We start from the raw sequence: 19,253 nt of genomic DNA, 5'->3' as shown, positions 1-19,253 counted from the left end.
GGATTCAATTATCAAGACTTAATTTGAAATTAGGCTGACTCAAAGACTTGTTCTACAAAAGTAGAATTCATCTTGAAAGAATGGGAAGTTTTGTAATTTGGGCGCAGAAATGTTTGCTGCCATTAAGGTCAGTTGGACAGCAAATGATAAATGAAAGGCCGTGTTGTGAGAAAATGTGTACGACGTACATTACTTCTCAAATTTAAATAATTCAAAGTGTGTTTTGCTTTGTATCCGACACTGCGTGGCTTCAAGGGGATGTCGACAGACCCTACCAGCCGCCTTCAGCCTTTTTCATCTTCCTCCTGCAGCTGGTGCAAAGTTGGATTCCCTGGAGTACCGATGGTGCCGGAATGTTCAGTCAGAAAGCCCTTGTGGGCTGCAGCGATTGTGTAAAATATGTTTTAGCAGGGGGATGAATCATCACACCTCTCTGCTGTAAAGCAAAGCGTGTGCTACATTACAGCCGCGAGCTCCAATATTTTTCCATCTGAATTCCTCCCGGCGAGAAGACGACCCTGATTGCTCCTTGTTTTTGTTCTTCCTTGATGGGTACGCGTGTCGACGCAGACGGATGTTAGAAATCTAAGGGGGTGCAATTCACTGCGACACTTCAGTTTCAAAAGCAAAAGTTTGACCTTCTGTTTTTCTGCAGTACACACCAATTAGCCAAAGTGGATCAGAAGAGTCTCTTGGTGTTGCAACCAGTTTGACCAGAAATTAGTCGGCCGTCGGCCGGGCGGCAGGTGCACCATGACGACGTCTCTGTCTTCCACCTGTATGTCCATTTGGTGGATGAGGGCCCTTCTTCATCTTTGTCTGAGTGCTTCTTGTCATTTTCCTCCTTATGTTTTTCGAAAGTCTTTTGAAAAGATGGAGCTTTTTTACCTGAATACTGATAGCTAATTAACTATGGATGGAGTTCCTTTTTCACAGGGCGTTTATGACTGGCATAAAAACAATCTCTACTATACTTTCATGTTGTTTTGCTTGCATGTTGTGCCTAATCCTTCAGCTATTGACTTTGTCAACATTTAGCTTTGTGGAGAATAAAAGACATGTTAAAAGAAAAAAAATGGTATATATGAGTTGGAAAGCAGTGACAAATGTGACACATTTCTGAAAAGTTTCTTCTGTTAACTTAGAAAACTTATAAGTTGATGTAAATTCTGGGGGTGCATCAATATCATATTCAGGCATCCGGTTGCTGCACGGCTAGTAATTAATAAATGGTAATTTATCTGTTTTCGACTTGGATATTGTATTGTGTAAACTGTCTTTAAGAGTAGTTTGAGCTTCAAAAATGCCAGTTAATCACCAGTTAATTAATTAATAGCTTGACTTATAAGGTCAACCCGCGAAGTTACATGAAATTCAGTCTGATGTCAATAGACTGTCTGGTTTCCATTGCTTTTCAAATACTTATTATTCCTCACGTATTTAAATTCATTGGTGCGCTGCTCCAAATTCTACGACTCCCTTATTTTGGCCTGCAAGGTGAGTTTGATGGAGTATCTCATACACAGGCCGGGTGTTCATTTTTTCTCAAATCGATCGATGGTCACCCTGAGCTGAAGTCTCCTTCTAGTCCCCCGACTGCCTGAAAGTTGAAAACTTGACTGGTAGAAAAAGAAAGAGCCTGTGACTGATTTGATCCAGTGATGTGTCTCTGCACCCTCTTGAGATGTGTGGCCCGTTCAGGAGAGACTTCCTCTTCCTCTGCAGGTCTGAACACATATTGGCAGCCTCGAGGGAAAAAAACTCCTCACTTTCCTGAGTCTACAAACCAAATAACGGGCGCTGATTAAAATACTGCAGCAAAACATTTATTGCCATTGCACATCTGATGCGCTACATTTAAACCTGTGATGATTCCTACCTGCTGAGAGAGGAATAACCGAACATACACTGCACAGGCATCATGTTTCATCAGTAAAACAGTTTTCTGGAGAGCGGACTTGTTTATCGTTTGACAAAATCCTCTTCCATGTTGTTTTTAATTATCAACTCAGAGGCAAAAAATGTATGTCAATCATAAGATCCCCACAAGGATTTCAATTTTACATTTGTATATTGAAGTAACAAGCAAAATATTAATCACAAATATCTTTATTTAAACCATCTGCCAGAAAGTAATGAGCAGCACAATGTGTTGATCCATCACATTCCATTGAAAAATACCATTACCACTGTGGAAATGTTCAATTGGTCAGAATACCTTTGCGAGCTGCTGTGTTTAGTCATCTTTACTGTCTGTTCTGTTCCTACATTTAGCTCTTCTTCTGTTTGTTCTGAGTGCATCGTCTGTTACTACTCTCGTCATTTTTCCTTCAATAGCAGAATTTTTCAGAACTCGTCTGCTTTTGGAGTTGATCAATATTAAAGCTGTGGTGTCTGTGGATTAGGGAATTCTCACATTAGAAGGGGCGGGGCTTGGTGACGTGGGGACGTGTGAACAGATGTGAACTTTTACAGACAAAAATAATCAGTTTCAACTCATTTTCAACTTTGGATGTTTCTTCTGCCACATCAACACTCCCAGTCCAGAAGGACAGAATAACAAACAACTGCCATGTTTCACATGAGTTTTAATTCTCCTTTAATTTTGAAAAAAAATGAATTCCATTTTAAAAAGGTGCAACACTATCTTTTAAATTACTAATTTGAGATGAACTTGAAGTGAATTAAAGTTGAATCATTTTGTTAATGAAACATAAAAAAAAAGAATAGATTTTTGCTTTTTGTTGGATGAAACAAAGTGAACAGGATTCACAAAACTGTTGTCAGAAGTTGTGGAAGCCATTTTTGGCATTTCTTAAAGCTAGGGTTGGCGATCTGAATGAGATACATTTTTTTAAATACTGGTTAAAATTATCTTTATGACCCGATGGGAAGCAATTCATAGCGTGTTTTTAAAGTAGTTTGGAAAATATCTGCTACCTACAGCAGGAGTAAAACAGGAAATCCAGCAACCAGTAGTCTTGCCGGGACACCTTTTTTTAAACCAATCAAATCCCTTCGCTGTTCGACCTGCCCCCTGCGCGTACATGTCAATGGCGTGCACTGACCCTGGTTCAGTGCGCGCGTAGAAGGACGGAGCGTCGTTGCAGAATGGCGGAGAAGAATGTTTGGGGCTTTACTTACCGCTGAGTGCGCCATAGCTTGGCGTAGTGCAAATAAAGAAAAACGAAGAAACGAAGCGCTGAGGACAGGTTACGCCAGGAACGCACTGGACGCGGAGCCTTGGGGAGATGCTACATTCGTGCTACATGCTAGTTTTCCAAGACCGCCAACCAGAGCTTTAATGAGACCTAAATGTACATGCTGTCATCTTTTATCTTTTTTCTTTTTTCTCTGATTTCCCTCCTCCCATCCGTCAATCTGAAGATGTTTTGTTTATTCTTTTTTTTTTCTTCTTTTTTTCACATCCCTGACAATGCTGCAGACTGGACATTTTCAGGCTGTGCTGCTCTTTGTATCCTCTGTCCATTTGTTGGGTGTCTGCTCTATGTGTGTTCTTTTTCAGGGATCGGGTTCGCAGGCTTCACAGGCAGACGTGGAGAAACAAACTGCGTCCATGTTGTGATTTCATTCAGCGTCGTCCTGATGTGTGAAGGTGTGCTGGAGGGGATGGAGGGATGCGGCTGCCCTTTTGTTTTCTCTGCCCTTTTCATACGGAACCAGACTCACAGTTTCTGAACAGGTTGTTACTTTAACGCACTTCCCAAGGTCAGCCCACGGAGGGTCTGAATCGCATTCACACCGCAGCAGTGGACGTGTTAATTATACCGAGCTCACCTGGTTCAGTCGCCTTCACGGTTCACATGAGGCAGCACCGAGGAATCAAGGTCCTGAGAGTGTTTTCATCATCCCTAATAAACTCTAACTTCCTTCCTGCTCTCGTGGAAGAACAGCAGTGGCTCATTTAAATGGCAAAAACCTGCCAAAGCTGGAAGGAGTTAAAAAAAAATGTCCTTTCATCCACTTTTACTGTTCTAATTTTACACCTCATTAATTACACAAGTGCATTATATACAGCCATGATGTCAAGGGAGCTTTTAATCAAAAGCATTTGCTTAAATATCTTCACTGACGATCAGTCCAGGAGTCCAAATGAGTCAGCAATCGACTTTTATTTCTGAACTTGTCTGGAAAAGCGTTTTTCAGCTTTGAGAGTTTGATCAAAATACCCGATAAGCCTTTCTATTTGGGATACGGATCTGCCAACCTGACTTTCAGAGAATGTGGGAAAATACAGAAACGATTAAGCTGTTAAAATGCAACTGAATGATAAATACCCCAAGCTGACTCAAAACTTCAGCACTATGCTGCCAATTCTGCAGAAAGAGACTCTTTTATTTCCTCTTCTTACACTTATTCACAGGGGACATCTGGTCTTAAGTGGGTATGAAATGCTACTTTAATGCATCAGAAGACACAACCTCTGCACTTTTTCTTCTTTAATTGCAAGACATGAAAGCATGAAATACTAAAGATGTATCATTCCCAGGCTGGTATTTTAAAAAAACTATAATATTTCACAGTCCAATTACGCTGTTTTTAAGAGATGGCAGCGAGGTCGGAACCCCAGTGTGCCGTATTTCAACTTCAATTTACCGTCTTTGCTGCTCAGACCTGCCAAAGTAAATGTGTTGCTTGGCTTAGCTCACATTAAAAGTGTGAGAACGGGCTGTTTTTTGCCATCAGCCATGAACTTTTCCTCATGCACCAGAGACACAACTTGCTGACCTGAGACACGACAGACAAGTCCACTGTGGGAAGAGTGACAGCGTGTTGTGCATAAATAGACCATCAGCGCATCCCATCGAGATGTTTTGTGACAGGGAATGATTAATTCACTGATACTGAAAAGGGAAAGCAGCATGACATTTCATTAGATGAGAATATATATTTTTGCTCGCTGTGATCTCTCATTTATCGGGCTCCACTGAGACTCGAGTTGTTTGCATTTGCAGCTCACTTTCTTCGACACATTATGAAGCTCAGTGGTTATCAATATTAGAAAAAGGACAGGCTGGGTTTTGCAGTGTTGCTCTGTTTTTCACTTTATCTCCTTTTCTACAGAGAAGGATGTAAGTGGTTCCACTCAAATCCTCAGGAATGAATGGGCTGTAAACTGGAACAAACGCTGAATGAAACGGGCTCCAGGGTGAAGAGATGCGATGGTCCAGCATGTCGTCCATGTAGTGTTATGTTCAGTAATTTCGGACTTATCTTATGCTGCATTCAGTCTCTTTTCTTCCAGCTGAAATAGCCTCTATGATCCTGAGGAGAAAACATGGTTCCCACCAAGGTCAAATCAGACGGCAGCCTTAAAGCCACTGAAGAGTCCTGTAGAAACTATGCAGCCGATAATCTCTGAATAAATCATCTGCGCTCACACACGTTCATACATCATCCAGGCTCTGGAGTTTGAACCACCGTCTCAGTGTCACCATGAGAGTCCAGTCTGAACTCATTTCATCAAAGTCGAGGTTTTCACAGGTCTAATATTCATTCTTTGGTTCCTGGTGAGATTTCCTCATGTTCTTGTTGGTGTCCCTCAGCAAAGGTTTTATTCCAGAGATTCAGCTGTGAGGATGTGATTAGCCTGGTTTAATCCAGACAGCTGCTGTTGAACTGTGGCTGCTTCTTGAACCCGAGGAGGCCGTAGTGAAGATGAGTCAAATTAAAGGCGCCATTAACCGGCCATTTCTGACACCCCTCTAATGAACGCAGTAGCAGATGTTCTCCATAAACGCTAGAAGGAGAGCGATGATCAAGCGGCATCGAGTGACCAGGCTTCTGCGTTCATCTGACCTCAGTGAGGTGGTTTAAAAAGAGCTGGACCACAAAGTGAAGAGAAAACAGAAGAGCAGCTCAGCTCATGAGGGTTCTCCTATCTACAGAGTTTTAAATTCTCCTTCTGAAATTGTCCTGACAGGAACAGTGGAGTAAAGCAGGTGGCAGATGATCAAGTCTGATGAATATTATTATTGAATATAAACTCGATCGAATTATTAATGGCAGCTTTTTTATGTGTTTATTGTATTTAGGAGTTATTTCTATCCTCCATCTGGGGCAATGTTGACAAACTTGTCATAAAAATCATTATACTACTATTTGCTTGTTGATTAAAGATCAGTTCTGAGAAGCTATGGTCCTGTTAATCACGACGTAGCACTCCGAAGACGCCACCATGTCTCAACAGCAGGTCTGAATTAAGTTTGATTTACATTCTGATATTCCACAGCAGGGTTATATTGTGACTAACAGGTTGAGCGTATAGGGGCCCTCTCACATACTCTTCTAGGAGTTTGCATGTTCTCCCCAGGCATGCATTGTTTTGACCTAACTGCTGCAGTTTCCTAACCTTGCCGGCAAGCTGAATTCTTGCGCTATTTGTTCTCACACACCACGAGAATCCATCTTGTACCACTCAAGCCTATGTGCTCGGGATCGGACTTTTTTCGGTCGGACCAATCACGCGTCGTTTTTTGGGGCGTGCAATATTGTATGATTGGAGCCTTGTACTGTCCGAACAGATTTTACTGTTAGTAGCAGGAGGAGATTAAATCTCCTCCTCCTGCTGCTGCCTTTATTTGAAACTGGCATCTGGCATGGCTGTCAGACAGGACCTGGACGGAAACGCTCAAAGAGCAAGAGAGAGAGAAAAAGAGAAAGATAAAGAGAGGGGGAATGGGGGGGGGGGGGGGGGAATAGCATAACATTTATATATATACATTCCCAATACGACATATCACACGTGACAGAGAACAATCCATAACCACAGCACTTATAACTAAAAGAAAAACAATCACGCGTCGTTTAGGGCGGGACATGAAGCTTTGACGGCAGCAGGAAGCGACGAACTGCTAGTAATATTAGCATGGCTAGCGAAAACAATGGATGTCCCGACAGCGATTAAATCTGTTTTGGATTAATCCTCTATTGCGTTTTTGAAAAACGATCAGCAAGAGGTTTTTTCTTTGCAGTGATTGGCTGAAACCAAACATGGTTAGGCGGGTGCACTGTGTCCTTCCATCCAATGAGCGCAAAGAGTTCTACAGCAAGTCCCACCTTCCCCGAATGGATTTGCCAAGTGAAATCCCAGATTGACATGTGAAGCAATTCATTGCTGCACATGTCAATATGGCTTTTGCCAGGTTAGCAGTTTCCTCTCACTGCCTAAAGTTGGATCGACGTGACTCCACTTCCTTATACGCATGTTTAGCTTTGACTCTTACAATGTCATGAAAAAGTTATTCGCAAAGTAAAAACCAATCTATATTGTACAAAATGTCTTCAAATAGAAAGAAAGAAAATGCCCTGAAAGTCTGGAAAAGGTTATAGAATCAATTTTATTATTTGATCCTCTACTGACTGGTGGGCAGCGTCCTAGAATATGAGATGTTATTTGCAAAAAAAATCAGCTTAACTGCACTGAGTACCAGTTTTATCTGCGCAGAACATATAATCAAATACGGAGCTGAAGGGGCAAAACATAATTATTTCAATGTGATTATGGGAAATGTGAAGAAGTCCATCAATATTCTCACTCGCTTTTCCAATTAAGAGTCACAGGGTGTTTAATTCAATTCCAACATACGGTGGTGAAGGCAACATAAACCTACGTCACCTTCAATCAATAATTCAACATATCCTGAATAGCTCTACTATATGAAAATGTCCAGTATCGCTACAACTAACTGATCATTGTCCATTTTAAAGTCACAGGAAAAATAAGAATATGATTAAATATGGTTTCTTGTCTGCAAAATGATATCCCTCCCTCAGAAAAGACTGTTAAACTGCTCCAAGTTAAACAATCGATTTTCTAATCTTCTCTAGTCCAGTTTCGGTGAAGTGTAGCCTCAGTTTGATGTTTTAGCCGCCGTGTCTATGGTCCTCTGCCGTCAGGGCTGAACGTCTGAATACCTTTGGTTTGAGTGGAGTTTCTACAGTCTCAAACTAATCTGGTAATTACATTCTCAAGATCATTTTTTCCATAAACAGACTATTAGCAATGAAACGCCCATCTCACAATTGCTTAAATTCTAAGACTGTAAGTGTTGACGTTATTATCAATGATTTTTCCTAGACTGATCCAAACATCTGTCCTTAATCATTTGTAAATAGTCTGTCTTGTAATCATGGATTGCTGGTTTTTATTCATTTATTCATAACATGGTAGTTTATTGGATCAGTCCAGACAGAATTCACTGCTGTGGTCAAAGAGTTGACAATAAATGAACAGCAAGTCAATATGAGGATTCCTTAGATCAATCGGAGCAGGGAAGGCAGATATCCTTATTTCTCAGTATCAAGAGAGGAAAATCGGTGCGGTCTGATCCCTCACTGTTGGCAAATAAACTCACAGTCAATTGTGTATTGACTCCTAATCAACCAGATAAGAGGATTATCTGTGCGCTTTTTTTCATGGCAGTAAAGCTGAAGGAAGCTTGAGGTGACACTTTTTATATAATATAAAATAAGTATTGTATTTATCCGAGAGGGAAATTCTGGAGAAACATTAGTCCAGGGTTTGAGCAGTGCCACGGTGTGTGTGTGTGTGTGTGTGTGTGTGTGTGTGTGTGTGTGTGTGTGTGTGTGTGTGTGTGTGTGTGTGTGTGTGTGTGTGTGTGTGTGTGTGCGCGCGCGCGTTAGGCACGCTCCCTGTCCACAGTCGCTCCTGCAGAGACGCACGGCGCGCCGCTCCGCCGGCAGGAGCGCAGAAACGTGCCAGGATTCCCGTTCAGAGAGGGGGAAGCACGCGGACGGACGCACGGAGCGCTCTCTGGAAACAGCGCGGCATCCTGCAGCCGTCCGGCTGGTCAGAGGCGGCGGGTCGCGGCGTGCACGATCCGGGAGCAACTTCTCCAGGCTCCGAGCGCAAAGGGATGATCCGCACACGCACGGTCAGTCAGCACTAATGTGACAGGGCTATATTTGCTTTTTCCTCTCAGGGTGCGCTCATTCCTATTCTTATCACTTAAACTGATGCTCCTTCTTCTTCTTTTTTTCCCCCACTCACTTGGGCAGAAACAATTTCTGTGCAAAGAAGGGAAAATTACTCCAGAATGATGTGTGGTGGTGACTGCTGCCACTGATTCTCTTTGTCTATTATTAGGGAAAAAAATAAGCATACAAAAGGAATATATTAGTTTCATCCAAGTGGGTATAATGCTCCCTAAGATTAATATTTAATCATACAGCTGTGCTGATTTTGAATAAGTGCCACAGTTTTACAGGTGACAGTGGATATTGAGTTATTTTAACTGAAAATTGGACAATCCTTTGCTTTTCCCTGTTGAATGTTTTCATGACTTGACCTGATAAACAACACAAACGATGGTTAGAGACATTTCTTGGTGCTCTGTAATGTAGTTGTTTGCTTGCTTGCCACAAAGCGGCAGCTATAGCTGCAGGTGGAAACAGCCTCTGATGTCTGTGATGTTCCTCTGAACAGATCTGAACGCTTCCCCGCGATGGACTGAGGGCGTGAGGAGAAAAAGGGAGATCGAGGGGAGAGGGGAAGACATCCACATGAGCTTTGCCTTCCTGGAAGGTGTGAGTCGATGTGTGCAGGAGGATTATCACACTGGCCCCCCTCTGGAGAAATAACTGTATATATGTTGTATAAGAACTGTACTGGGACAGGAGACGGCAGCATCATGAATAACTCCAGGTGACTCACAGGATGTGGCAAAAGGCGAGGAACTATGGCTTTCTTCTTCCTACGCTGACTTGGACTCTTTCACCTCGGGGGTCTAGAACAAAGTTCTCGATGTGACACTTTTGGTGAACACTTTTGGGTTTTTATTTTTTTGGTGAGGATTTTGCTGTTTCCCTTTCCCTGGCTCCGGTGGATAAATGGATTTTAACTGAGGGATTCCCTGTTATGGTTTTGTTCACGTCGATGCGCAGCATGGATACTTTCCCGGACCGGCCGTCAGACTGGAGCTCCGTTCAGCCCAGCTTCTCCCCGCTGCTGCAGTACGACAGCTCCGGGGAAAAGCTCAACCACACCTATCGCCTCCATGGTGCTTTAATGCTGCCCTCCACTTTCAGCTCCCCCACTGCTTCATTTCATGAGCCTCTGCCCTCTGTCGTGCCCTCCTCCCTGATTCCCCACTCCTTCCCTTTGTTCTCAACCACGTCGTCATCAGCCTTCAGGCACTCAGCCACCTCTGCTTTTTCTTTGTCCCTCTCCAACAACTCCTCCACCAACTGGGAAGACATGGAGAGCATGCTGCTCTGGACCATTCACGAGCCAAGCACGATTGCTTTGACCATCATGTACAGCCTGTCTTTTATTTTGGGATTCATTGGGAATTTAATGTCGTTGCGGGTCCTGACCAGCAGGCGCAGCCGGCGACTGGCGGGCGTCAGCGCCACACGCAGCCTGCTGGTGAACCTGGCCGTGTGCGACCTGGCTGTGGTGTGCGTGTGCATGCCCATCACACTGGGAAGCCAAATCTACACCGCCTGGGTCTACGGCGACCTCCTGTGCCGCGCCGTACCCTTCACGCAGGCCATCTCCGTCTCGGCCAGCGTGCTGACGCTGACGGTGATCAGCGTGAACCGTTACTACAGCGTCCGCTCACCGCTGCGAGCTCGCTCCATGTTCACCCATCGCCGGATCCTAGCGACCGTGGCAGTGGTGTGGGCCGTATCTTCCATGATGTGCGCCCCCATCGCAGTGGTGAACCGGCGGAGAGAGATCAGCTTCGAAACTTTCACCATCCTGGTCTGTCATGAGGAGTGGCCTCAGCACCGGCTCAAACAGGGGTAGGTACTGCGTGTGCTGCGGAGTGGCAGAGCCCTGAGGGAACGTGAGATTGAGAAAAAAAAAAAAAAAAAGATAAAATGTGAAGATCCTTTGCATGTCTTTGCAAAATCTTGCATTGTTTGGCGCAAATTTGCAAAACTTTATATTCACAAAGTTCTTTTCTTGTCCAGTCTAAGGCTCTGTATGGAATAGGGTTTGGTCAAACTATAAAAATGTTCCAAGTCACTAACCCACAGTGTCCAGTACATATGCAGTGTGTGTGTCTGTGTGTAGATATGTTGGTTATAACTGCTGCAAACCTAAAATACTGCTGCACTGTTGCCTAAAGGCACATACATCTTAAAATAACCCACATGATGCACCTCACACTTTGCTAAAATAGATTTAGACATGAAGCAGAAAGACAGGACCTCAGCTGGTGGATTAGAGTCTAGAGAAACAGACTTGGGGTTGAAAGTGGTGATCAGTTACCACAGTAGCTCCCTGAGTGAGACTCTTGACCCTGCTGCTCACCAAGCAGTGCGCTGACAGCCCACTGCTCCAAGAATATAGAGAGGACGGCTCTGAATAGAACGGGTTAAATACAGAGAAGTAATTTCCTCAAGGGGATCAATAAAGTATGCTTTCCTTGTTCTTGTAAGCTGCCTTACGCTTAACCCTGCACCAGCATCTCGCTGCCTGCTTCACACATTCTCTTTCTCCTTCTGCATCACAATCGGTGAACGCTGATAATACAGAATAATAGCCACGTTCTGTATAACAGTAGGACGGTTTCATTTAATCCGTGATCATCTGAATTTACCTGAGTGTTGCAGAGTTGTGGTAAAGATTTGGACATCTAGATGTATTCTGTATTCCCTTTTTCTTGTTGGCAATGTTTGAACAGTCAGGGATATCTCTTTGATAGGCTGGTCAGTCCTGCAAATAATTTACATTATAAAATCCATGGTGCGCACTGAAGCAATAAACTCAGTGAGATAACCGTGAGTAAGACTGTACAGCATCACCCTCCACTCAATTTAAGATAACTGCTCAATATATACCTTGAAACTCAATAATATTATCCTGTGCACCATCCAGATATGTCAACAGCATCATTATGCTACGAATGAATAGAGTTGCGGTGAGAAAGTTATGTGAAAATGTGGATGAAAACTGTGGACATAATTCTGCAATTTACCTTCTGGGGACTCTGCAAACTGCAGTTTTGGTTTAGTGAAAGTGTTGCATTGGTCATCTTGTCATTTTGTTGTCTGATAGACAATGTAAGTTTATGCAAAGCAGGTTTTGCAGTGTTGAATGTCAGAGGATTATCATGACAGTGACATGTTAAAAATCACGACTTGTCGCCACTTCATTTTGTGATAGAATACTTTCAAACACAAGGAGTTATCAGACAAAGTTTAGTTTTTGATTTTCTGGTCATTCCCGAGTTAATGTGACACATTTGTGAATTTTGGATGGTGCTCTTGATGAGTCATACAGACAAATTGGGCACTGATTGTGCTTCAAACAGAAAATTCAAACACATGAAGGCTCAATTCCCCCCTCAACATTCTGCATTTCCTCATGTTCCTACCGTCAGTCTGACTTGCCAAGTAGCTCAGAAGGACGTCTGTTGTATACACACAGTGCATCATCATTTTAGTTGTATTTGCCATTTTGGCTTCATTGTGTGTGAATCACTTCCTGTACTCTGGTAAAAATAGTGCCGGCAAAAATACAACAATACCCGAAAGCATGGGTCTACTTGGAGTTCAGAGACAAGACTGTTCATTATAACGATGCCATATTTCCTAGATGTGTCATATTGATGAAAACAAGAGCACGTAAACCATCTTTTGAGGGTCTATTCAGCTCCTGACAAGTGAGCACAAGTGGTAATCAACAGCATCGAGTGGATATTTGGTTGCTCACGCCATCTCAGACATCTCAAGATGATAGATTCTGCATGTCATAATCACATGCATGAAGATGTGGAGTGTGGCTCTTACATGTTTCGATTATATGCATATATAATACACACATGATTAAAAGCTTTCCTGGTTTTTACTTTTGTCACTGAATGAATGAATGATGAATGATGGTAATTGCTAATGATGATGTCCAAAGTATAGAATAGAGTCTCCAATTAATTGAAACAGATAACCTTGAAAAAAAAGTGTGATTAAAAGAAAAGGACATTTAATAAGATATGTATTTGTTTTTTAATGTGATTTTGAATGGTGATTTAATAACTCAAAGACCCCGTTTTGACAACAGTCTCTGGGCCTTTTTAATGTTGGGTTAACATGTTGTCAACGTACAATGGGTGTTTGATTGACTAGTGACATTAAATTATCTGTGAGACTGACTGTGTGTCTGTTTGTCTCTGCCCTGTGATGGATTGGTGATCAGGGTCAACAAGTCGAGACCCTACCTTATATACAATGAGTCATGGAAGTTGGATGGACAGAGTGATTTACAGTGGCAGTCACAGAGGGCAGGTGCCTCAAAAGTTTAGTTTCTCATTTTGAACTTCATTTTATGTCCACAGATACAACGTGCTGCTGTTTGTGATGCTCTACTGTCTGCCCGTGACCTTCAACCTCACCATCGGCTTCCTGACTGGGCGGAGGCTCTGGGGCGGGAAGAAGTCCACTTTTGCTGACCTCGACCCTCGCAGTCAAGCTCTTCATACCTCGCGCCTTAAAACGCGCCAGAAGATCGCCAAGATGGTGGTGTGCCTGGTGCTGCTGTTTGCGGTGTCCTGGCTGCCGCTGTACTTGGCCGACCTTTGGATTGACTGCGAACAGCGGCCATCATCTTGGCTCCTGCAGACTCGGCCATTTGCCCAGTGGCTGGGCCTGACAAACTCAAGTCTTAACCCCATATGTTACTGCTTCATCGGGGATCTGTACCGCTCAGCAAAGGTCATACGAACACGGTACTACCAGAAAGTGGCTGCCCTCTTTAGCTCCTCCTCCTTCTCCAGTTCAGGCACGGTGATGTCTCCCGCCACCGTGATCACAGACTCCAAGGTGGCTTCCGCTGATCGCCACCATATTGCCGCTGCAGTGGCCGTGTCTGCATCAATGGTTACGGTCCCGAGGCTGTTGAGCTTGGCGACAAGCCAGGGACTGGGGAAAAAGGTCAGAGACAGTGCAGACAGTCGAGCAGGGTCTGACCACAGCATCTCAGACTGGTGCCGGTCCAGTCCCAGTGTGTGTGGAAGCTCTTTGTTCCACAGCCAGCTTCACACGTTTCACCGGTCCATACATAGACCAGGTTTCCTTCCGACAAGAAGACACTCTGTGAATGAGAACGCCGGCTCATTACCTGTGCGGATGGAGCCTGTGGAAATAGACGCATTACCTTTAAGGAGGCATTCTGGAGACAAAATATATGGTCTGCCAGCTGAAAAGAGAGACTTCATTACTATGGGAAAAGGTGCATTTCATTACACAGGGCAGCACAGAGGCAAAACATTACAAGTCTACTCTCTAGTAGGAGATGTCAATGATGAGACTACAAAAATCACTAGTTTTTGAGACTGACTGGAACATCAGCAGGGAGAACTGTCATCCTTTTGTACGGCAGGTGGTCGAAGCGCAGCGCCCACTCAGAGCGTTGTCTTGACTGCGAGGATTAATCCCTCACAAAAGTCATTATTTACCTTCAGGATTACCTCACCTGGTCTATGCTTTTTTCTTTTTTTTCCTTTTGTGCATGTCGGAGTCTTTTCTTCACAGCAAAAGCACACACGATGCATAGTTTACACAGACTTCAATCCCTTGAAGATGTGCAGAGAGAACGTGATGAAGCGAATCCTGTGAGGGTGCTGTCTGAAGGTTACTTAGCCCCAGGCAAGAGCACTAGTTATCAGTGAGAAGGATAGATTGCAAGTGGGTGCCATCGCAAGGAAATAATATCATAGTCACAGCTGTTTCATCAGCTTAAAACAATAAGCCAGCAGGATGTAAAGTGTGATGAGTTTTAATGTGCAGATTGTCTCCCTTGGGTTTCAGTGGTTGCTCAAGATTTTACTGTTGCCTTCATGACTTGCGCACAGGAAATTTCAAATCCTTTCTAACAGTGCAATGCGGAAACAAACCGTATTACACCGAATTTTTGATCCTTTTATCTGATTTATTTGTTAATTGAAGCCGTGAGGTGTTTGTTACTCCATTTGTTACTGACCCGGTTGTACAATAAATAATGATCCTTCTGGCTTCATTATATATATGGCATTCAAAAAGAAATACATGCTTTGTCGGCATCTGCATAAATGCATAAGATATTTCCCCAAGCAAATGATGGGAAATCGCTGACACCACAGATGCTCTGCCAAGAAGCAAACACGAGTTTCAACTTCAGATTTCTGACAAGCTGCTGAAAACGGAGCTTTAAAGATCAAGTGTTAACAAGATCAGACTTCTTCAGCTACTTTATGCTGTTTCTAACAATAGCAAAGAAATTGGTTTCTTGGTGGAGGTTGTAAATTGCTTTGTACAGCTCTCAGAAGGAATGCAATTTTAGTGGGCACAGGGCACAAAAGTACGGCGTCATCTGCATAAGTAAATATGCTTAAAGTGATTTTTGACCAAAACTGATTTAAGTGGCACACCACCACTTACATATATAGAATGTGAAATTGTTGCTATGTACATTTGTCCCTCTTTCTGATATATTATTTTGAAAAATGGACACCAAAGTCATCATCCAGTGAAACTGTTCAGACTGTGAGACCCCATTTACATGACAATGTTTCAAGTAAAAACACATTGCTTTTTTTGCATTCTCATTTCAGAAATGTTTTTTTTTTTTTTTTACACACCAACGCTCTAAAAACACAATCTGTTTAAACACCAAAGGCAGAAACACTGAAAACAGTGCAGTTTTCACATTGGGCCACAAACTGGTGGGGTTGATTGTTTTTATAATGAAACTAGACACACATGCTTGCAGAGAACAATTAACACCAACGGTTAGTGCACAGACATTCAAATGGAAACATTACCTCGCTGGATTGCAATTACTTGTGATTCAACAATAAAACTATCAAATCCAGGAGAAGGTGGACTGATCATGGTGCTACTCCGGAGCCAAACATTGTCCATCGACTTGCACGTGGTCAGTAGAACACACGTGCATTAGTGGTGTTTCTACGGCGGCTGATCATTTTAAAAAAAAGTTCCACCTTGTGAGTCATTGTCAAAAGTTGTGTTTTCAGTTGCTCGATCATGGTTTTCGTGTAAACGGACTCCCAAAACGCAACAAAAGTTTTCAGTTTTCACTTGAAGACATGGCGTAAATGGGAACTGAGATACTAAATTATGTGGAATATTTTGATCTTCCCTATAAACATCAGTGAACAAAAGCAGACCATGAAAAAATCCCTAAAAATGTCCACCCTTCTTCATTTAATACTTCTGTAAGCATTTTTTTCTGCTCAGCAGCTAAATTTATGCCAACTTGAGGAAATATTTACCTTCAGATCATCAGCCTCCTCACGATTGCCACTGTACCAGTTGGACAGAACGCAACAGAGAAGCTCATGACACGTGATCACAGCGGGAAAGTGGATAAAGTGGATTAATCACTGGAATGCTCAAGGACACGTTTCTTTATTCTATTGCTTAGGTTCTCTGCATCCATTTCGATTCGACAACAATTGTGCTGCTATTGTATCATTTTTCTAAAGCGCAGCTACTTGAATGGTTAATTGTGTTTGTCTGGTGCTGACATGTTGCAGTCACACTGTGGGTTTCAGGAAATGTGATCCCAGAAGAATACAGGGAAGAAGCTCGATTTGCTCACAAGGCCTCGTCATATATCGCAAGTCAGATGTGAAGCGTGGGTTTTAATGAAGTATACTTTTCTCTCAAGGCATTGAGATAATTAAGCATTTGCTTGACTTTAATTTTGTTAATGTACATGTGAATGTGGAGTCCATCAGACCGTCTCAAATGCAAACATTTAATGAATTTGTTGTCCTTGAACCAGACAGATTAATGCTCCATTACGCAGAATGATCACCTGAACTCTGCTACAGTGTTTATCTGGATTGTTGCTCCAGAAAATTACAGTCCCATGGAAACGGGAACTCAAGAACCTCAGACTTAATTAATGTATTTAGAAAAGATATGAAATGCATGACTTTGCAAATGGAACATTATGATTTCCTCACTTTTACAAGTCTAAGGAGGAGTGATTCCTCCACGACAAGGAAAGAAATCAGTTAGAAATAACTTCTCATTTGTTTGAAACTGTGTTACAATATACCTATTAATGCTTGGGATCACAGTGACTCTGACCTTTGTCATCAATCAACTCCCGACCAAATCAATGCAGTCTCAGGTCACTGTGAACATTTCCCCTAATTTGAAGACAGTTCCTCAAGGTATTGTTCAAATATAGTGTCAGCAAGAACAGGACGGACACGGCGAGGAGGCGGTTCCCGCTGCCGCTGCTGATGTAGACACATGAGAAGATTTAATTCACCTCTAGTATATTAGAGCGGAGATGGCAGAACTCTCAGAGGATGCATCTCATAGGGAAGAGGAATGAAAGCTACCTGCATGTCTTGAAAGAGGAAATCTGTGGAGGTAACACTGCTGTGACATCAAGGAAATGCTTAATGCTGAAATCACTCTGACGATACCGCGAACAGCTGGAGCAGAATACGAGAGTATACCTGGTTTAATGTGCTGTAACGGGAGAGTAGGCACTGTCTGTTCAACCAGATAATGTCCTGGCAAATAATTGATGAACACAGGATGGCAAAATAGCTTTAAAGCTTAGACAAAAAAGCAACACACACACACACACAAACACACACTAAGCAAACGCAGTCACACAGCAAAATCTAATCTGCCCTCAGGCTGCTTCCAGTCGTGTACAAGACAGAGGTGGTAAATAGCATGAACCGCGGTGACATCAAGCTGCTAATCACACTCTGGTCATTGCAGCAAATGCGAAGTGGTGCAACACTCAAGGCATCAAATTGTGTTCAAACCGTCCTATTTATGTCACTGGATAAGGTTGCTTGTACCTTGGAAATAAATGCCATTATGCTGTGACAGTGTCTCTCATTTTCGGCTCGCTTTATTTTCATCTACCTCTCGCTCTCTCTCTCTCTCTCTCTCTCTCTCTCTCTCTCTCTCTCTCTCTCTCTCCCCCCCCTCTCTGTTTTGTACAGTGTTATTGGTTTCAAGAACATGTGTACTAAATAATTTATGTGCATTTGGTGTTTCATTAAAAAGCCCTAAAGAGTCTGTCTGTGGTCACCTGTATGTGCGAGCCGAAGCCCCTGTGGGGTTCCCACTCATTTGGATGGAGCTGCATCACTGCTGCTTTAAGAAGGCCTTTACTTTGAGGACTGTTCAACTCGCCTTCAGCGAAATGGGATCTATAAGATAGTGGGAGGCATGAAATGGATGCATAAAGTTCAAGGATATTTTCTATTCTTTTTGAGTGCTTGCAGGCTTGATTAAATCTTAATAGGATCTGAATTTAGTTATGAGAAACTCTTATTCTTTTATCAAATAGGTTACAAAGATGTAGAAAGTGGGAGGCATTCAGGGAATTTTTTCTGTTTCATTAACTCTTAATAGGGTACTCTGAAATTGTTGGAAACTAAAAGTGTCTCCCCTAGGGTGCTGCTCAAGGGTTTCACTTTGTTTTTAATTTAAAATTATGTAAATGCATACATTTTTGACTGGTTATTTTTAGAATGTCATGCAACAATTGTACACTACAGCTTCCTACTCTCCTATATCATCAGTTATATGCAAGTAATTATTTCTAGATAGGACTTGCCTGATATTTGTGTTCTGTCTGTTTTAAAACAGTGTTGTCACTTTTTTTTTTCCATAATTTCAACAATAAATAGAAGTCATAAATAGTTTTTTAAAGAAAATTAACAAAGTAAGACAAAATTTTGTATGTAGCAGGCTGTAGCGGAGCCAGAGTCGGGGCAATGGGGCGGTTGCCCCAGGGCCCACAAGGTCATAGGGCCCTGTTTCATGTGATGTGTTCACATTTACTCGTAAATAAATTATTATAATAAAATGTGCAGTGTGTGCGAGAAGGTATACGCATATGATTGTGGGCTCCAATTTGCCAATTCTTACATTACGACTGTCCATGAATGCATCAGGGCTGTAAGCCAGCGCTGATTGGCTGTGCGGCATGAACGAGTTTTTTCTTTTGCACTTGATCTGAACTCTTTGGAGGGAAGTTAAACAGTATGCTAAACACTATGCTAGCCGCTAGCGGTACTACCCAAAACCTAACATCGGAGCCACTGGTGAGTCAGTGAAACCTTCAAAAATATTATCTTTATCAGAATGCTGTGGTCTTAAACACCTGCCTATTTGAATGTGCCTTGTGTTGCTCTCAACTATAAGAGACCGCCGAGTCTATTTTTTTTCTAATATATGTGAATTCCAAAAGATATAGATAGCTGTGTCTATATCTA

General features: G+C 42.6%; 1 protein-coding gene across 1 annotated transcript; it reads left to right on the top strand.

Annotated features, from left to right (window-relative positions):
* The first annotated feature begins 9,890 nt into the window (after positions 1-9,890).
* On the top strand, positions 9,891-14,950 carry LOC115390372 (galanin receptor type 2-like). The gene is made up of 2 exons (XM_030094217.1): positions 9,891-10,791; positions 13,329-14,950. The coding sequence occupies exons 1-2, from the start codon at positions 9,902-9,904 to the stop codon at positions 14,320-14,322; spliced, it is 1,884 nt and encodes a 627-aa protein (XP_029950077.1). The 5' UTR covers positions 9,891-9,901; the 3' UTR covers positions 14,323-14,950.
* Positions 14,951-19,253: the final 4,303 nt, after the last annotated feature.

The sequence above is a fragment of the Salarias fasciatus genome, chromosome 6, assembly GCF_902148845.1.
Source record: "Salarias fasciatus chromosome 6, fSalaFa1.1, whole genome shotgun sequence".
NCBI lineage: Eukaryota > Metazoa > Chordata > Actinopteri > Blenniiformes > Blenniidae > Salarias > Salarias fasciatus.
This window is presented reverse-complemented; position numbering and strand designations above follow the sequence as displayed.